Source organism: Macrosteles quadrilineatus, unplaced genomic scaffold (genome assembly GCF_028750875.1).
Source record: "Macrosteles quadrilineatus isolate MER2022 unplaced genomic scaffold, UCM_ALF_1.0 Scaffold_3__2_contigs__length_128488019, whole genome shotgun sequence".
NCBI classification, from domain to species: Eukaryota; Metazoa; Arthropoda; class Insecta; order Hemiptera; family Cicadellidae; genus Macrosteles; species Macrosteles quadrilineatus.
Window position 1 is genome coordinate 75,094,806 of NW_026542596.1, and position 20,750 is coordinate 75,115,555.

General features: G+C 33.4%; 1 protein-coding gene across 1 annotated transcript in view; it reads left to right on the top strand.

The window, feature by feature from the left end:
- Positions 1 to 3,016: 3,016 nt before the first annotated feature.
- LOC128988500 (beta,beta-carotene 15,15'-dioxygenase-like) overlaps positions 3,017 to 20,750 on the top strand; it is a 31,476-nt gene continuing 13,742 nt past the window's right edge. Inside the window, exon 1 of the mRNA XM_054409842.1 lies at positions 3,017 to 3,171. Within this exon, the coding sequence (XP_054265817.1) occupies positions 3,096 to 3,171 (76 nt within the window). The 5' untranslated portion in view covers positions 3,017 to 3,095. The remainder of the gene's footprint in view (positions 3,172 to 20,750) is intronic.

Sequence of the window (20,750 nt, forward strand, 5' to 3'; positions counted from 1 at the left end):
ATTTGACTGACTGGATTTACACTGAAATGTCTACTAAAAATATAACATTTATTCCCTATTTAAATAGAATTAGTTTAACAAGTACTTAGGTTTGCTGCATCAGGGAGGGTAAAACTGTAATTTTTTGTAAAATGTTAATAGTTAGTAAGAAATAAAAACATTTTCCAAATTTGATCAAAATATGTTCATAAACAAGCAAACTACAACAGTTTACTTATTCTCCATAAGAATAACATGGGAATTTTAAATTTACAATTTTTTGGAATTTTCTCCGTAACCATTAGGCGCATAATAACGCTTCAATATACTAAATTATTTGTTTTTTTAAGCTCTACAAAATGGTTTGGAAAGAAATTGCTAAATTTTATGTTTTTTGGGTCAAAAATGGGAAAAACCTATTTTTACCCCATAATACCCCCCGTAAACCCCCGTTCCCATGGTCCGATCATGCTGGATCGCAAACTCGTTCGAATAAACGTAGGTTTACACGTTTGTACCAAATTTCATCAAAATCGGATCATTTTTGCTTGAGTTATCGTGCTAACGGACACACACACATATATATATATATATATATATATATATAAATATATAAATATATAAATATATAAATATATATATATATATATGAATTTGAACGGATGGTGTTTTTGGCCTCTAGGGACCTCAAAACGAAAAAAAAAATCGGTCCCGCGTCCAGGTCTTACCATGAGTACTACGGTAATAGCTTATTCCCTATATGGGAAATTCGCTAATAATCATAACACAGTTGTCTTAAGTAACCTTTCATTGTTTGTTTTCTATATATATTCATAGTTATGTTGTATAACTTTAACATAAATTATTGTATGTTGTAGCTGAAAAACGTGTGAGTAATTAAGAGTGTTTGTTAAATGTAAAAAATGTTTTATAATAAATGCATCGAAAGTTGTATTTTTTCTCATATTTTCTCCAGATCTCCCAAGCAGATTCCAATCAAAGTAATAATTCCATGGGTTATATGATTACATTTGATATGCCAATAATTTGATAATAAAATACTTTGTGTTGTCTGCTCTTCCCTTCTGTCACACCCTGAATTTGAAATTTTGGCCAGAATAAAAATACATCATATATTCAAAATAGTACAATATTTTCCTCATAAAGAGCCACCATTTTAAAAACAATAACAATAGCCAAATTCTGATCAATCCATAATGTTTGTATCAAAAATAGCTTTAAAACATGTATATACATGTTATACACCCATGTTATGTGTATATACATATATATGTATATATACGCTATATGTTTGTATCTGTCAATTGTAAGATTTGAACTGGTTAACCTCTGCTTTTGGTACATTTAGTATAAAACAAAAAACAATTTTTACCATTCTTCGTTTTGATGGGAAAACATTTCATATCATAATTGTAAGAAGGGTTTGTCTGAAATAAATACTGGACACCTAACAATATTCACCCTCTGTGTTAAAAGTGTGTTTGTGAACACAATAACTCGAGTAATTTTGGTCCAATTTTGATTAAATTTGGCACAAACGAGTAGAGATACACTCTGTGTGGATACACTTGAAAGAGTTCACAAACCAGCAAGATCAAGTCACAAAAACAAGGGTGTTATAGGGTTTAAAAAAATGTTTACTCTTAAAAATACCCATTTATTATCAAAACCATCGTGTATACTTTTTATACTTTATTCTATAAGCGCTGTTATAGAATTACAGATTACGGATTTAATTTTTTAAATGTGCATTTTAAAGTCCCATTTTATTCTTACGGAGAAAAAACTGTTGTAATTTGCTTGTCTATGGATATATTTGAATGACATTTTTCAAATTAATTTATTTCATACTTAAGTACTCTGAACATAAAAAAAAAACACTTTTTTCTTCCCTTTTAGCAGCAAACCTAGAATACAATTTAGTGGTATTTAAATAGCAAATAAATCCTACAAGTTGAAGGAAATATTTTAACAAAATCCAATCAGACAAATGGAAATTCACTTGGTCAGACGGGGGTGTTTTAACCATAACCAGTTAAATTAGCCTCTCATATAGTGTGACTGAATCGTTATTTTAAAAATACAAGAATTATACAAATTTATTAACTTAAAAAAATCATTATAAGTTTAAAGCTTAACAATTCTTTCTAGTTCTTCTCTTAGTTTTTCGTTCTATGCTAAACGAGGGAAATAGTATATTTCATTACTAGGACCGAAAGTGGCATTTTCCGTCGCGCGCTCAAGTTTTTGTGTGAGTTCGCCTCACACAGGAAAACCCAAATTCACGTGCGAGGTGGAAGCCGAGTATGTGAGAGCTATTTTCACATACGAGGCAAAGCCGAGGACGGGAATAATGGAGCAAATATCGGATAATAACTTTCGGTACGAGTTATGAACGATACTTTTCATCACGACGCAAAAATACAGAAACACAGGAAACCTATGTATATTTCTCAATAAATTTTGTTTATACATGAAAATAAAAGAATAAAACAACTTTTAACAATACATACAGCTGATTCAAATCATTAAATTAAACTGCAACAAACACTAGCGCGTAGAGAATAAAAATGGAGAACTAATTGAGAGCGAGGGAAAAAGTAAATATAGAGATAATCAGCTGATCGATTTTCCCTCGCCCTAAATTAGAGCTTAGGAAACGACTACTTTCATTGATGTCAGCTGTTATCGAAAATAGTTACTTTCGTTACGGAGTGATGAAAATTATTTTAGAGATTACAATGTGTTCTCCTCACAGTTAAGTGAAAATATTTGGGTATAATTCTCTAAAAATATTCTACAACAGCTCCTGCAGTTGCTAAATCCAGGTTATTTTTATTTCTAAGACTTCGTGGGAATGTTTACTTAACTATCAATATCTAAGATTTGCACCCTCCAGATAACGTTAAATCTATACGGATCCATAACAGTTGCAACACTTGATTATATTGATAAGAGTTTCACCATTTCAACAACACCGCGCACACGATGCGGTACTCGCCCCGCGGTCCCCGGCAGGACTCAAGGTCGCCGTGTAGGAGGGGACTCCAGACTGACCAGTAGTCAGCCAGTCAAGGTACACCCGCGTCATCGTCATGTCGTGTTGCAGCATCGCTCCTCTCTACAGGTCCACAGAGGAACAGCCGACACCTATACAGGCTGTTGTCACAGGTAACTTCGAATAGAATAGTGTATTGTGTTGCATGTCTAATATGTTTCAAGTAGGGATTATGGAGGCAAATTTAATCGTAAATTGTTATAAATAATTAGTTGAATATCGGTGAATTAATTTCTTTCAGTTTTGTGGAGTGGGAAATGGAATGGACGAATTATGCGTATGAGAAAATTTTTCGTTAATTTACATGACTTTCCATGACTATCCATGACCATTTACCATCGATTTCCATGACTCACGAACTTTACTCGAAAATTATACTATAACGTACACACGCGAATAATACTGCCTAGACATTTTATTTGACAGAAAATACTGAAATATGTATTAACAGATAACAATGGAGTACAATTAATAGGCACAACAATGTACAAAAAAAAACTCAAAACTCATAAAATAATACAACTGTAATAAATTGAATTGTCGAAAATTTGGGAAAAATCCTGAAAAATGCTATAACGACTAGACTAGGGCATTGAATGGTCCCCTCAAATCCATCCATCATTGGGGAATTCCATGACTTTCAATGACTATCCCGACTTTCCAGAATGTGGACACCCTGTGCAATAAAAAACTAAAATAACGACTGTTAGACTTTACGTGGAAATTGTGTAAAATGTGATGTAGAAATCCGATATAGAATAAATTCATCATAAGTACCGCAAAACGATTGCTTGTTAAACAAGGAAATTTGATTAATATAGTTTAGTGTGCTTCTTGGGACTGATTAGTCTATAATAATTTGAGGATTTGAGTAAAAAGTATTTTAGAAAAATTTCCAAATTTGTAAAATTGTTGATAATTTTTTGTCTTACAGTTCAAAAACAATTTAGTTCAAATAAATTTTTGCAAGTATTGGACCATAAACTACATGCATCAAAATTTAAAGACAAAGCATAAATACAAGAATCGTGGAATACTACACTTTTTACTAAAAGATATTGAATTGCACATATATCGACAAATATATCAACAACACACCGTTATCTTGCCCTTGTTAGAATTAAGGCATAATAATAATTAGGCAGTACTTATAATGAAATATTTTATGGCGTCAAACTGATTCATTTACCTACTTAAGACATTTTTGGTCACTGCGTTGTGAAATAAGACGAATAGGACTTGACTCGGCTTTGACTAAACAAGAAAGTGAAACCTCAAATCTCACGAAAGTAATTTGTTCTTTCACAAACAATTGAATTGTTTCTCAAAGATTAAAGTAACCGGAAGTGCAGCTAACCCCGTCTTAGTCCCCAGCTGTTTCTTTGTTCTCTAAATTCTAGTATATTTTGGTCCTAGGAACAAGGAACGCATAATTCAAGGTTGGATTATGAGGTTTATAATTTGCTGAAAGGATACGTTTTGATTATAGCCGACTGTGATTGTAACAGAATACGTCTTTGTGATTTTTTCCATTAATTTGCTACCACTAAGTTTTTTGTTGTTGTTTTGTTTTAGGATGAAATGCTATAATCTACAAATCCTTTTAAGATTTTTGTTATTTTAGGTTGGGTTAGGTTAGGCTAGAGCCTGTGTAGTGGATAGGTGAATCAACGGGAATGGTAATTTTGAAGCAAACCGAGTTTAATTAAGGATGTTCCGAAATAAAATTGGAATTTTGTAAGACATCTTGATGCATTGGAAAAATACAGTGCTAATAATACTAAGTACTGCGTCAGAGGTGGTTTTCCCCGAAACTAAATACGGCGAAATTTGTTTTTGTCTTCGCAAAACTGCCGGTCGACCAAAGTAGCTTTCTGCAGAGTGGTTGAAGACAATTATTTAAACTGAAAAATAATAAAATTTTAGGAGTGTGTTACACCATAGTGATGGAAAGCATCATTATGGTGTAACATAATGAATTGAATGGTCGTGGAGTCCAATGAATGTTTAGTGTTAGTGTTGGGCTGTTTTTAGTCAATGTTATGTTTCCGGAGGTATGAAAACTTATCATCAAAGGAGCTTCCTTCAAATTTTTATTTCAGTAGGGTAAATATTTTATTTTCCTAAACACACAAAAGTGTTATAGGCAATGCAGAATAAAAGAGGATTGTTCTGATCCCACTGTAATAAAGTCAAGGACGTTTAATAATGCTGATATTACAAGAAATGTTGATACCATTCCAAACTTTCTGTTAGCTAAGGTATAATAAGATCTCACTGAATACAATCTGGATTATGTTACGATTGGCTATTTAATGGACAGTGTGTACACAGGGATGTAATCTTCGATATATCAGCAGCTTTCCCTGATCGTTGGGCTTCAAATAAATGATCCTGGCTAGTGAAACAGCTGATCTTAGTCAGTAACAAAGCGACACAGATCATTTCACATTATTCTTCACCCTTCACTTATGTTGGGTTAAAATACGAACTTAGGAGACGTCACCATCTCAATGATTGATAATTGATTAGGTACGCAGCTTCCTGAGTGGGATGTGTTTAATATTTTTCTGCAAGTGTGGGTTAATTAATACTCTTACTCTTTGAAATGCAAGTAGGAACAAGTTGGCTCAAACTAAAAGTAATATATTAAACGATTGCGAGCTTTAGCATGTTGAGTAGGCTATTCCCTCCTGTGGGCCCTGATGAAGTAACAATGAAAGAGCCAGCTTTGACTTTGTAACTATGAAATTTTAGGATCAACCTTTCCTAAAATCTATGTTTTTTTTAATTGCAACTTCACACTTTCAACTTGGCTACAGACCATTGGTGTCCCTTGCACTTAATATGACCGTACTGCAAAAATTCCATTATTACATTGTTAAAGTAAAACCCCTAATTTACATGTTAAAACGAATAAACACATTCGTTCAGCCTGAATACAACTTTCCCGTTCTCAAATTGCACTGGCTACCACAAGCTGTACAAACCACACAACCGCAGTCATCGGCCTCCTGCGCCACTTAGGCCTTCGCCCTTGGCCAGTGGCCTTGGAGATGGAGCCAGAACTTGTACAAATCATCGTTAATAGCGGAGGTGTTAAGGCGCTACGCGACGCCGACGATACTAGGATGTCTGAAATTACCGACGTATCCAACTAACTGCTCACGAAATCGCGTTCCTAGTCGAGCTATGAATATGATATTAGAGTATTTCAATAAGTAAGTAGCCTATGCAGATTGATGAAGTATGTGTCCGGAGGACCAGGTTTAGGAATAGGTGACATAGCAAATTTTATTTCACGTTATGTACTTGGCACTTTTGGAATGTTAATTTTACTAAGTGTCCTGTATAAGCTGTGACTGTAGATCAAAGTAGAAAACTATAGACTAATCACGTGAGTTTTGGTTCAGTCTTAGAATAAAAGTAAACTACTGTATTTATTCAAACCAGAGTGCGGGAAAATATTTTTCCCCTACACGAAACAGTTATAATCATGATAAACTAAAAGAGCAAGCTAATGTAAACTATAAACCGTTTTTTATGAAACTCAAAATAAAATATTAATATGTAGGAGCAAGCAATGATTGAGTGGTCACTTTAGCTATTGATTGAAAATCTGATGAATGACATGAGGTACCTTACTTAAGTGAATACCTACTTATATACTTCAAACTGCACATACAATTTTACCAGCTTAATCTACATATAGTTTAAGTTAAGATTGTTTGGCTAGAAACGATTCTTTGATGAATCTGTATAAAAAACATAAACAAAAAAAACAGTATGATATTTTAAGTTGGGCTAGGTTAGGCTAGGCCATTTTAGCACAATAATGAATGACAAATAAAATAATGAAATCGCCTAAAAATGTTAATCCCACACCTTGATTGCATCGAATACAGTAATATCATAATGGCCACATTGTTCTTATGGCTGTTCTGAATTTCTAAAAGGAAAGGTATGAATTTTGACGAGTGTGAAATACTTTCTGACTTTCTTGTATCTTGCCTTAGGTTCATTCGCCATTCACTAGAACGAAGTGAATGCAGACATTATTCCCTCGGTTGTCGCTCCTAGATGTTTGTGATGGGTTATTTTAAAAACAACGTGTTTATAACAAGGTTTGCTTGTTATACAAATAAAGACAACCTGTAATCTGAAATGAGAATAGAATTAGTTATTATCAAACTGTGAATACTTAGTTTTCCACAAGGTATTTCACCAAAACGATCAATTTCAAACATTTAAAATAGTTCAAGGATTGTTGACTTGTTTGTTGTACCAAACACACAAACTTAAGGACGACAACCTTTTACTACATAATTGGGGGATAATTAATTGACCTTGAAACGACTGGCAATTCATACTCGTATGTTTGCGGAGGTTTCAAAATGTGTTTAATGAGAAGGTTGAAAACACGTTAGATTGTTATTGTAAATTTATTAGATAGTGGAGATTATTGAATTAAAAAATTAAATTATTAAAAACCATTAATTAGGTTATAATTGCATCACCAACTCACAATATCAGTATTAATATCAATTGAGATGGGGACGCTACCTAGGTGCGTATTTTAACCCAAATATGAAATTATTAGTACTAGCAGAATAGTGTGAGATGATCTTTGTAGCTTTGTTACTGACTTAGATCAGCTGTTTCATTAGCCAGGACCATTTTTATTATCAAAACATCCTAATTCTGCAATACCGAGTTATTATAATACAGACCTCTAGAAAAAAAGATGTATTAAATTATGCATATCTTGCAAACTAATAGGCTATAATTTTTATTGATAGTCAATGAATTAACAATAACACTTGCGGTATTCACACTACATTAATGATTAAATCACTAGAAAGAATGCGTAGTGCAAGGAGTACATTTATCGTTGACCTCTGGAAAGAAGTGTGTTTACAACAAGATGCACGTCCGTTATTATGTATGAACTAGTGCTGATCTGAACTGTCGACGTAGGTATTTCATCATGAAGGCCAAACTTGAGGTAGGACCAATATTTAGCAAGTTCTCAGCCCTTGAGCCAGAATATGAGTATTCAATGGTGTTCTGTAGTTGTGAACCAATATTATTGTTCAACAACCGAAAACGTTTCAAGAATTCAAACATTTAAAAGTAATTTACATTTATTATACTTTGTTCACAAAATGTAGGCGGTTTTAGGAGAAGACATCTACCCCATCCAATTGAACCTACATTTAAAAATAATGCAAAAGCTGAGGTTTGCCAAAATACAAATCAGTTGTGCCAAATTTATTAAGTAAAAAAAGTTGTGGGGTAACTTTGTCCTCAAAACGTCCAACTTTTGGAGTGACCCCGGTCTTACCGGAGAGTCTGGGGGAAATATTTGCACAAATTAAAGGGAAAATCACACATTTCGACGTAGCTTTTAATGGATTTTCCAAATATATAATTAATATTGTATTCTAGAACGTTGTAACAGGCCAAGGCTCCCTTCACAACCTCTTGGTCCAAAATCATAGCTAATGTTTAAAAGGGTACTCAATTTGTGAACTGTACACAAATAACTTTTGTAAGTTAGTGAATAGATTAAAGACTCTTTTATCTGTGGTTATTGTATTGTATGTCTTATTTTTTTCTGACAAACGATAATTTGTAGATTTTTACGACACCTACACTAGACTTGCATCTGACCTCGAACTGTCAACATTGGACCTACGAAGGGCAAATGGGTAAACAACAAACATTTGTGGTGTCAGCAAAATGTAATAGAGAGCCGTGAGAGTGTTTAGGTTTCTTTCACGTATAAGGCGATGGAACACTATCAAGACAATGACTCATATAGTTGCACAATTAGCAATCTTAGAGAATATTATAAACAATTTCCATTATGATTAGTAAAAGTTTGACGTTTCGGGATCTGAAGACTGTTCCCTTCCTCAGGTGAGAAAATTAAAAATGTTACAAGCATAGTTGAGTAGTAAATAATAACATAGATCAAACATACTAATAGCCAGTAGAGTATTTAGTACTATTTTTGTAGTGTTTTGATAATTTCTTACCAAAGGACGGGATTCGGTTCGAGATCCATTGTCCTCTAGATGAAACATTGTAAGCCTTACCTACAGAGGCATGTGACATTTTGTACAATATTACAATAGTCAACCAATATATAATATTTTGGTCAACTGGGCTGTTTTACAACAATCAAGTCTCTACCAACACGCGTAGTACATACATCTATATTATGATGAAACTTATATGCTGGTTTGACACCAATAAAAATGTTACTACTAGTATTGAAAACCTGCGGGTTATTTACAAATATTTGTATTTTGAAATTATCTGTAACGGTGGTACAATTAACGTAAAAGAGTTATTTAGTTCGATTGAAATGCAATTATGTTTTCTAGAAAAGGAAAAGTGAAAATCACAAAATCCAGCTGATCAAGTATGTTTTTAGTGCAAGATGCAACGCATTAAAATTGCTTAAAACATCCTAAAACCGTTATTATTTTACGTTACACATAGATAATAATGTAACTTTTTAAAAGTGCTTAGTTTAAAATTTAGCTCTCTTACAATATAAACAAATTTTATAAAAAAACACACACTTTTAACAGGACATAAACATACATTGAAATTGTCCACAGTTGATCCTTGAAGATAAAATACTATGAAGAAAATCATAGTCATTTCTGTTGTAGGATTAAATAAAAGTAGGGAATATAATATTTTTAAACGTAACTTGTATTGCAATAGACTCAAATCTTCCAATGAATCATATGATTGCGTCGCAGAATTTCCCCGTTGATAATGGCACAGATCTACCCTCTGGTGGTACTTATGACTATCTCGAATCTGATGGAAAATACACAGCGGAAAAAAACCTCATGCTATTTACGTTTTTCGAAAAAGTTTGATTTATAACATAAAATGATTGCTGAAATAAAGTAAATATCTTTTGGGAAAAGTAGGCTATTCATTTGGTGCTAATTGTAATAAGTCTACGTACAATTGTTGGAAAATATTGGTCAATAATCTGTTAGGTTGTTATCACAAGAAAACAGAAAACTCAAAGCAGCTAGTTTCTATTTCGATAGCCTTCGAATCATGTGCTGCTGAAAAAGACAAAACTAAGACGAAATAGTATCTAGTAAAAAATCGCCTCAGTGATTTTTTGTGATTGGACATATTAGATTATATGTTATAGGCCTAGGTTAAATGTTTGCAAAAACAAATACTTTTTAGAAATTACAATTTTAGGAATTTCGGGAGTAAAAATTTATTAAAATTGAATAAAATAAATAATAGTTGTAAGTATGACATTTACTTACACAATACGGTTTCAAATATGAGTTTTATCATGATTACAACCAGATTTAGGCGGGAGTTTATATACAAAACTTAAACGTTCTAACAATCATGTAACGTACATTCTATAAAAATCGTTCTCACTAGCTCAAGCCCAAGTTAATAGTTATTATCCTCTCTTTTGCTACAAATGGTGACATTTTATTAATCCCTGCAAAGAGTATTCGTAATTATTGATTAAAATTATCTTAATCTATTCGTATTTATTTCTAAGTGTTAACAATATTTTGGAATGCCGAAATACAATGTCAAGAGACATTTTTATACGTACGGAATCGAACTAACTAACCTGTGATCATGAGGCGATCCCTGCCATTGGTGCTGTGATCTCACTACAGTAGTAAAACCATTTTTTCTAAACTTTTTCGAGGATAAACAACATAATAGTTAAATCTTAAGTTAAGTGCTTTGTCCTCTGTGATAAGCGACATCCTATTGGTCAAGGAAATCACAGATAACGCATTAACACTTAGCTGTTCACTTTTTATTACAACTTAAGCGACAAAAAGAAGTTATAAGTGAATACATTGAGTTACAAGAAACAAAGTGGAAAATCACTAACTAAACAATTCCACAGCTGTTGAAACTATACTAACAATTGGAAAAAAATCCTATTGTTCAAGGGAATCACTAATAACAATGTATTACCACCTTTCCTCTATTGAAGTATTCACTTTTTATTCCTACTTAGGTGAGAAAACATTGTAAACAAATAGATTCTATGCACGCTTCAATAAAAACTAACAATATCAATTTTGAATAAAAAAACTGCTATTGCGAACTTCCTGAATAAAAGATTGCTGGATTTTTCCAACAATGACTACATATCGATTTAAACAACGGTGCTTGCAGCTGATGATCTAGTTAACCTTGGAACTACTGCATTGTGCTAAAGGATAGTCTACTAGAAATAAACACACTAATTACAGCTGATTTTAGTTTACAACGATGCAGAGTTATTTTAGGAACGCTAAATATATTGGTTAGTCAAAATTACATTGCATTATCTTCGATTTATGTTTGGGTTAAAATAAAAATATAAAATAGAAGAATTTTTATTAGGGGGGGTTGTTGAAGCCCGATCTAAAACGGTTATTTTAGTAATAGATAAATACCTCCGCCGCAGCAAACCTGCAGACTAAGCGAATTTCCATTTGACTGATTGGATTTACACTGAAATGTCTACTTAAAAATATAACATTTATTCTCTATTTAAATAGAATTAGTTTAACTAGTACTTAGGTTTGCTGCATCAGGGAGGGTAAAACTGTTTTTTTTTTTTGTAAAACGTTAATAGTTAGTAAGAAATAAAAACATTTTCCAAATTTGATCAAAATATGTTTATAAACAAGCAAACTACAACAATTTACTTATTCTCCATAAAAATAACATGGGAATTTTAAATTTACAATTTTTTGGAATTTTCTCCGTAACCATTAGGCGCATAATAACGCTTCAATATACTAAATTATTTGTTTTTTTAAGCTCTACAAAATGGTTTTGGAAAGAAATTGCTAAATTTTATGTTTTTTGGGTCAAAAATGGGAAAAACCTATTTTTACCCCATAAAACCCCCAGTAAACCCCCGTTCCCATGGTCCGATCATGCTGGATCGCGAACTCGTTCGAATAAACGTAGGTTTACACGTTTGTACCAAATTTCATCAAAATCGGATCATTTTTGCTCGAGTTATCGTGCTAACGGACATATATATATATATACAGGGTGATCAACTCAAGGAGGCCACCATTAGGATATCGGAAACGGTAAGAATTAGAGAAAACTTTAAATGGGGGACCTTCCTTTATTTTTTTTTGCAGTTAAAAATATGATTTTATTTTTTCAAAATTCAGCCGCCATTTTCCAAAATGGCGGCCAACTTTGAAATTTCTTACGGAACACCCTATATTTTATCATGTTTTCAGATAGAACATGCAATTTAAAAACTTTTTTATTCTTGAAATTTTTTCGATAAACCCACTCGTTTAGGAGTTACAGCCTATGGAAAAATGACTTCCGGTGTACATTTTACATCATGTAGCTCCTAAAATAGTAGGTTTATAGCGAAAATGTAAGTCAAATAAGTCTTAAAATTGCATCCTCATTCCATAAAGACCATAAAATACACAGTTTTCCACTTTTCAAGTTTGCCGCCATTTTGGAAAATGGCCGCCATTTTTAAAATAATAGAATTAATATTTTTAAAGAATTTTATGGTCTTTTTGGAATGAGGATGCAATTTTAAGACTTATTTGACTTATTACTCTTCGCATTTTCGCTATAAACCTACTTTTTAGGAGCTACATGATGTAAAATGTACACCGGAAGTCATTTTTTCCATAGGCTGTAACTCCTAAACGAGTGGGTTTATCGAAAAAATTTCAAGAATAAAAAAGTTTTTAAATTGCATGTTCTATCCGAAAACATGATAAAATATAGGGTTTTCCATAAGAAATTTCAAAGTTGGCCGCCATTTTGGAAAATGGCGGCTGAATTTCGAAAAAATAAAATCATATTTTTAACTGCCAAAAAAAATAAAGGAAGGTCCCCCATTTAAAGTTTTCTCTAATTCTTACCGTTTCCGATATCCTAATGGTGGCCTCCTTGAGTTGATCACCCTGTATATATATATATATATATATATATATATATATATATATATGAATTTGAACGGATGGTGTTTTTGGCCTCTAGGGACCTCAAAATGAAAAAAAAAATCGGTCCCGCGTCCAGGTCTTACCATGAGTACTACGGTAATAGCTTATTCCCTATATGGGAAATTCGCTAAAACCTAAATGTTATGCACAATGTTTGTCCTGCATAGTATTGTAGAACTTTTTGTAAACTTTTATTTGAGTTGGAGATCTAATTTGATGCATGAGTGAATGTTGTAATTTATCAAATAAATAGTTTCATCGCAAATATTGCGTTTACTGTTAAATCCATTGCTTAATGATACAACAAAATTTACCCAACAACAAATCCTAGTGTTTGATTCGATATAAAATACACACGAATTTGCATAATATGTTTCGATAGTGATAAAGACTCTACCTTTATACAGGGTGTATTGCAACCACTTGAACAAACTTTGTCACGCTATTCAGCATGTCAAAAGAAACAAAAATGTAACATGACATGTGTCATATCTCACACAGTTTTTGGTCTATCTGTCTGTATAAGGTTTTTAGGAAAACATTCAAAACTCCTCAAGTGTTCTACCTAGAGCGTTGATATTCTGTAAAAATTTTTATCTCATTGACCACTATGTTTGTAAAAATTTGTATAAAAACTCTTGAACCATTAAAAAACGGCGGCGTTTATAATATCTTATGCCAAATTCCATGAAAACCGTTGGTTTAACAACATATTTGTAGGGCATGTAGAATCTATGCATTTTGCTGTAAAATTTTTATACAGACAGATAGACCGAAAACGGAAAGAGATAAGACACATGTTATGTTATATTACATTTTTTGTTTCCTTTTACATGCTGATTACCGTGACAAAGTTTGTTCAAATTGCAAGATCCTGTATAGATGATCTTTCAGTGAGGTGTATCAACGAAGACTAATCGTCATTTGGTTGATTCAAGCATGGACCATCACGATGACAAACAACATTTACCGGAACTTGATGCTGAGTTAACCAACTAATATTTACGTCACTACTTCCACAGTAATTGCCTAAAGCACCTATTAAGCTCTTAATCATCCACAGGAAGTTAATGCAGACGGTAAATAGGGGAATAATAACCTCAAAAGTCTGAGAAACAACGTACAGGTGACTAGATTTTATACTCTGTTGTAGTAATATGAGATTGCGATGTCAACAATTAACTTTATTGCAATAATGTATGTAAATATGGTCTGTTGCAGAAATGTTCAATAACGATAAGGCGACGTAATTCATTGAAATGCAATCAATTTATGTGAAGGAATGAGGTTGCATTGCGGTTATGGCATTAATTACTCAATTTAAATTACCATGAACATGATTGAACAGGAAAGTCCAGCTGATGGCCTTCAGTAAGTCCACGGGTCTAGTGAATAGAGTGACTTTTTTTGTTTGTATGCAGCATTTTGATATTTCACGATGTTTTATTTATATGGATCAACGGCATTAATAGTCTATGTTACCGTGTTGATGTAGGCATCTTAAAACATATTTTACCTACGACCGTTTTTTAAAGTAGCCGTTTCAGTTCAGTTCTTAGAATTTAAAAAGTTTTACATAACAACATTGTCATTGTTTACTTTCATAACATCATAGTTTTACTCATAACAACACGGGTAAAGGACCGATGTAGGTTCATTAATTGAGAAGAAGTAAAATCGCAATGAATGATTCGAACTTCAACTAATCAGCTGTTCAGGCCAATATTTCATTGTTGAGTGGTGTGGTGTAATTAGTACCCTATTTGGTACAGACCGTTTCACCGTGCTTGGCGTGTAGGGGAGGCAGTGCGAGAGAGACAGAAAAATACAAAAACGTAAACATAAAGCAAACTAATTTGACAACTTATGCTAGTTCACAACTTCAGTATTTGAACGTGACTGTACCGTACATTGAGGCGTAGTGGGGGAAAGCTCTCAAGCTCAAGTGCGCATGCTCCAGCGAGGCGCCATGCACCGTGACACTATCTGTAAAATGTTTCGTTGCATCACTGTCAGTGACAATGAGAGGTTATAAACGAAAACATGACCTCTCTTAGAAGTTATGAGTAGTGATCTTTAGTAATTTACACTGTTGTAGGTAACAGTGTACGCAACTCGCGAAAATAGTGATACCTTGAATTTTCTACTCGTGTCGTTAACGCTATCTTTACGCAATCGTTGCGTCCCGGAAACTACTATAAAACAATTACGTTTTATCCTATTTTGAAATCAATAAACATAATAATTAATTACAGATTCCTAATCACATTTCGTGATACAAACATCACAGATATACAAAGTGATTATATATAGATTACCTGTTATTTCCTAATAGGTTCAATTTGGTTAATAAATTTAACAACATTGTTCCTTTATCTTTGACTTGTCACCTCAGTAGACTAAAGATTTGAAGAGGTTTGAACACATTTAATGAACTTCTATTTTTAAAATCAGGGGATCGTTAATTATTTTTCAATTTCATCATTAAATGTGCGAGTTCCCAAGAATAAGGTAAGCTTACCTTCTAAGAAATATACGTTAATTAAACCATAGACAAAAAGAATTAAATATAGACTGTCAGCTGTGCTGCGGTTACCATCGGTTCTGGCGCACACCGCTGGAAGCTCCATGTATTTACGTAGCGCCATAGAAAAACATATCTATGGAAGCGCGGAGTGTAGGACTTTCGGCCTGGGGTGATTATGAGAAACTTACCCTCCGCAACAAACAATAGGGAACGTGGGTAGCTCTGAGTCTGCTGTCCCCAAAAGATTCCCTATAGGTAAATTAAAAAGATTTTGTGGGTAAGAGGGAAGTAGGGAAGGGGTGATATGGGGTGTTTGACACAGCAAGCTGGCCAGAAACTATGAATAGGATTAGGTACGGTACTTCCAAGAAGGACCTGAGCCCCAGAGCACTCCAGAGCAAGAGCAGGTATTAGATGGATTTAAATCTAAGTTTGGGCTAGTTTAGTTACAAACACCGTGCTAAAAGTTGTATATTTAAACAGTTTTTAACCAATTTTAACGACGATTTGACGACATATGTGTCACCTCAGTTCAAGATACAAAAACAGTGGATATGTATAAATTGACCATCATAATATTAGTTATAGATATTATAGTTTTGTATATACATTATAGCTTTTATAGATAGGCTACTGCAGAAGGTGGGGCCACCATCCGCCTATTGTCACTATAGCTTTCATAAATCACAAACGTTGACGAATTAGTCTCACTTAATATGATTTCAATGCTTGTTTACATAAGAATCCATCCACTCAATAGTACAAAAATATTATCCATACAACAGTATATTATATTATTACAGTGATACAATTAAATTTTATGTAAACGGTTAAGGCCATTTACCAAATAAAAATATAGGCATATGGCATATCAAAATGAAGCTTAGAGTGTGTAGATTTTGCCGAAAAGTATTTATATGGACGAACTCCCTAAGGGCTCTGCCCCACAGGCTGATTTTCAAAAGGCTACGCCTTGCATGTTTTGGAAGTTATTATTTGATTAATTTAGTGAACAACAGCTGGCCAATGCAATCGACAATATAGTTTGTTTGTTTACATTTTTGTTAACTTATTTTATTACTAGCTGTAACCCGCGGGCTTTGCCCCGTTTAACTTCTTAATTTTCAAGATTATCTCGTTCGCATGGCTCAATCACGTCCTGGTTGAAGTTCGTTCGCTACGCTCACTCACCTTTTGGTTGCAAATTAGCTGTTGTCATAAATGTAAAAGAAATAATAGTGCTGCACCCTGTTGGTAATCCTTGTAACTTTAATGCTATTGAACATCATAGAACAGAACCAAATTGTTTAATTGAAACAGCTGTTAAGATTCAATAATTCCATTTCTCATAAGGTTAACATGGGAAACTCCAGAGCCACTGGGGCGTAGCCCGAAAGGATTTTTGAAATAAGAATATGCCTATATGTTAATCGGGAATGTGAGCTATCATCATGCCAAATTTCAGCCCAATCCGACCAGTATTTTTCGCGTTCACTTGTCACAAACATACATCCATACATCCATACATCCAAACTTTCTCATTTATAATATTAGTAGGATTTACTTTTACGTTCTTAAAAGAGTCGCGGTGAATGGACAGTGAAGCTATTTATAGCTGTTTGTTACAAGTGAGTAACTAAATGTGTTCGAACCATGATGACTATGAGATTAACAAACCATGTATGTTGTTCGTTCCAAGAGGTTGTCACCGATCTTTAACAGATCGCAATTTCATTGAAAAGTATTAAAGATGTCGTGAAAGAGAGCTGCGTGTTCAGGTACAACCTCGGCCAACCTTAGGACGTAAGGTATGAAGGTTCCACTGCCTTTAACATCCTTTCACATGAAAATTTCTCGAACTTGGGGCCTTTAAATGAAATATAAAGTCAAAGTTGATTAAATTAATTTAATGGTGGTTTCTGTTCACCCGTGAATTCACGGGTAGAACCTCTTGTTTCAGTTTAAAGTGTGAATTGTAGTTTAACAGCTGAATGTACATTCGTAGTACATTCATTCAGATAATTTAAACAAGAGACGTAGTATAAAAATAATGATAGGCCTACTTTAATTAAATTACAGTCTGGTGTAAGGTAAACAAAAAACTGCAGTGTTTAAAATAATGTTTACCTAAAAAAACTTCTGGTAGTGTCCTATTTACAAGCAAATACAAAGTGAAAGTAAATAACAATTTGTTATGTAAAAACCAGATAAACACTAAGTATAAAATACGAAATTAAAAACTAAACCAATGTAACAAGAGACAAGTATGTTATAAAAATGCGTTTAAAATATAATCCTATATATTAATTAACAGTCTGGTGTATTGGTACAACAAAATATTAAAATTAAACTTGTAACTGCAGTGTTTAAATGATCAATTACTACAAAAAGGCTTCTAGTGATGTAGATATTTACAATCAATAAAAGAAATTTACAGTTTGTTATAAACAAAATCAGAAAATTCAGTTGGATGGAATTAAATGCCCCTATGCATTTCATTCAACAATTAATTAATGCAATTTGCAATTTAATAATTGGAACACACAATTCAACATTGTGCATTTCCAACAAAAATTATGTTGGATGGAATTAAATGTACTGTTGTTATTAGGTGAAATAACACAGAACAAGTAAGTATCAAAATTAAACTTTTACGGCCAAAATTTAGCGTACGCAGCCAATGAAATAAAGAATTCAAGTTAAAATTACTACAAGTATTTTGCATTTAAAGGTTTCGTAATACAGTAAAGTTAAATACACAACTTCTAGTGATGAAATGCACTATTTTGAATTGTTTTACTACCTTACACAAACATCTGTTACTTTTATATTTAGTGTTCGCGGCCAACGAAATAAAGAATTCAAGTTCAAATTACTACAAGTATTTTACATATAAATGTTTCGTAATACAGTACTGTTAAATAGGTACCCTCTAGTGATGAAATGCACTATTTTTTATTGTTTAACTACTGTACACGAACATCTGTTACAGTACATATTTAGCGTTCGCGGCCTAAGAAATAATGAATTCAAGTTCAAATAACTGCAAGTATTTTACATTTAAATTTGTTTTTTCCTTCCACCATGTCATAATACAGTACTAAAAACCACTATCATATACAGTATTAAAAGAAGCATAAAAGATTTATTATATGTAGTAAGAATTTGCGTATTTTTTAATCTAAAATTTTGAAACAAAAATAGGTTTATTTGGGGCGGATATCCACCACCCGTAGACACCATCACTTCCTGAGTCGTTAATGCCAAAGATTACAGCAGTATTCTAATACAATAGTAATGTATTTCCTAGAAGGTTGGCTCCAATGCTATTTGCCCTGTTTCCTGTGTCGACGACCCTGTCCACCACCCCACAGGTATTTCCGGGAGATTCCTGGGATTTAGTGGGTAAAGCGCAAGCTCAGGTCAGGTACCTACTCCCGAGAAACCTACCCTTTACACCACATAATAGGGGCAGCCCAGGCCGAGTCAGGGGCAGCGCAGGCCGAAAGTCCGTTTCCCGGAAGCGCGTATGCCGTAACTACCTGGCGCTCCCAGCGCCTCTCTACAACTCTAACGTTACAATTTACCAAATACTGTGATTATTGGCGAAATAATAAATTCCATTTACAGACAAGTAAATACAATACTACTAAACTGAAATATGATTTGGAGATTTGATACTGGAGCCATACATTTTATTTTGCCTTAATTCAGCATACACTAATTAATTGCCGTAGTCTACACAGTTTTGACAATGAGAAGTCACAAAAATGCAATCAAAGGCTATTTTCGAAACGAACTGTAAATGCATGGCCAATAAACACCAGAAAAAAACATAACAAGAAATGACAATAGTGGTTACTTTCCAGCACTTGTGTGGTAAATATTTTAATTTCAAACATACTTGAGCTGTTTGCTGATGGTAGTTTGCACAATCGCCGCTTGTATCGCTATGCTAGCGCCCAGGCTCGCAACAGTTCGGAGACTCACCGCCAGGTGTCTCTTGAATCGACTTTACAAACCACTGTCGTTTGTTTATTTATTTATTTATTAAATTGCATAAAGTTAAAAGTAAAACAACCAAACTTGGCTTTAGTTAGACAAATAAACATGTCATTTATGTAAAAAAGCAAAACTTTTTCCATTTGAAACCGCTGTAGTTAAGTGATAAAACCTCTGTATCTGTTGACACTCGCAGCGATTTTTAGTACTTGATACATAAATAAACCCCACTTACCACTACCCCACTTAGTCGTTGGGAGGTTTTTTCAAAGGCTGAAGAGGATCTGATCCTATAGCAGCCCAGATAAAAAAAACAAACACTAAAATAACATTTAGGCTACTATTTAAAATAATGTGTATATACAAATACAAGTTTTGAGTTGGGTGCGAATGCTTAATCTACGGTTGAATGCGGTCATACCGTTTGGAGTGTCTTGGAAGTTTACTTTATCACATCTTATATTGTAATAGTTGAACTACAGACCAGTGTAAAAGCTGTCCCACCAAAAACCTTAATTTGTGTTATTTTTTGATGTGAAATTAAAATTAATTAATTTACATCTTTTAATTGTTTATTACAATTTACTGATGGCCATTAACAGAGCATTTCACCCAAACAAAAGATGCATCCAGGATAAGTGAAAAAATAAGCGGAGTTTCACCTACCAGTCTACCTCTACTTGGTGTCAAGGTTAAAACGTGTTAAAAGCTGAGTCAACATTGAATGTGTGCTTCACTCAGCACTAATAGGAATGTTAAGTCATACTGCATTTCTTCATGTCATCTAAGAATAAATATTTGAGTGTGTTTGGTAACAAAAGGATTCATGCTGTAAATACAAACACCAAAAATACAAATTTTTGAAACCAATGTTGTCCAACAGTATGTTATTTTACCAAACAGGTCTGATCAAAATGTTGGGATTTTTTCTGAAGTTCTATATGTGTAGTTTCCCCATTTCAATATTTACCTAAGACTCTGCCTCTCCGACTTATAATATTAATACCACGCAACGCAACAGCCTTGCTGGGATGAGAGACGTAATCTAATGTCAAAACTTTAACATGAGATTGTCTCCTTAGTCCTTATTTGAATTACAGATCGCAGACGCAGCTTACAGTTAAACAGTTTAGTTTTAATAAAACTTTCAGGG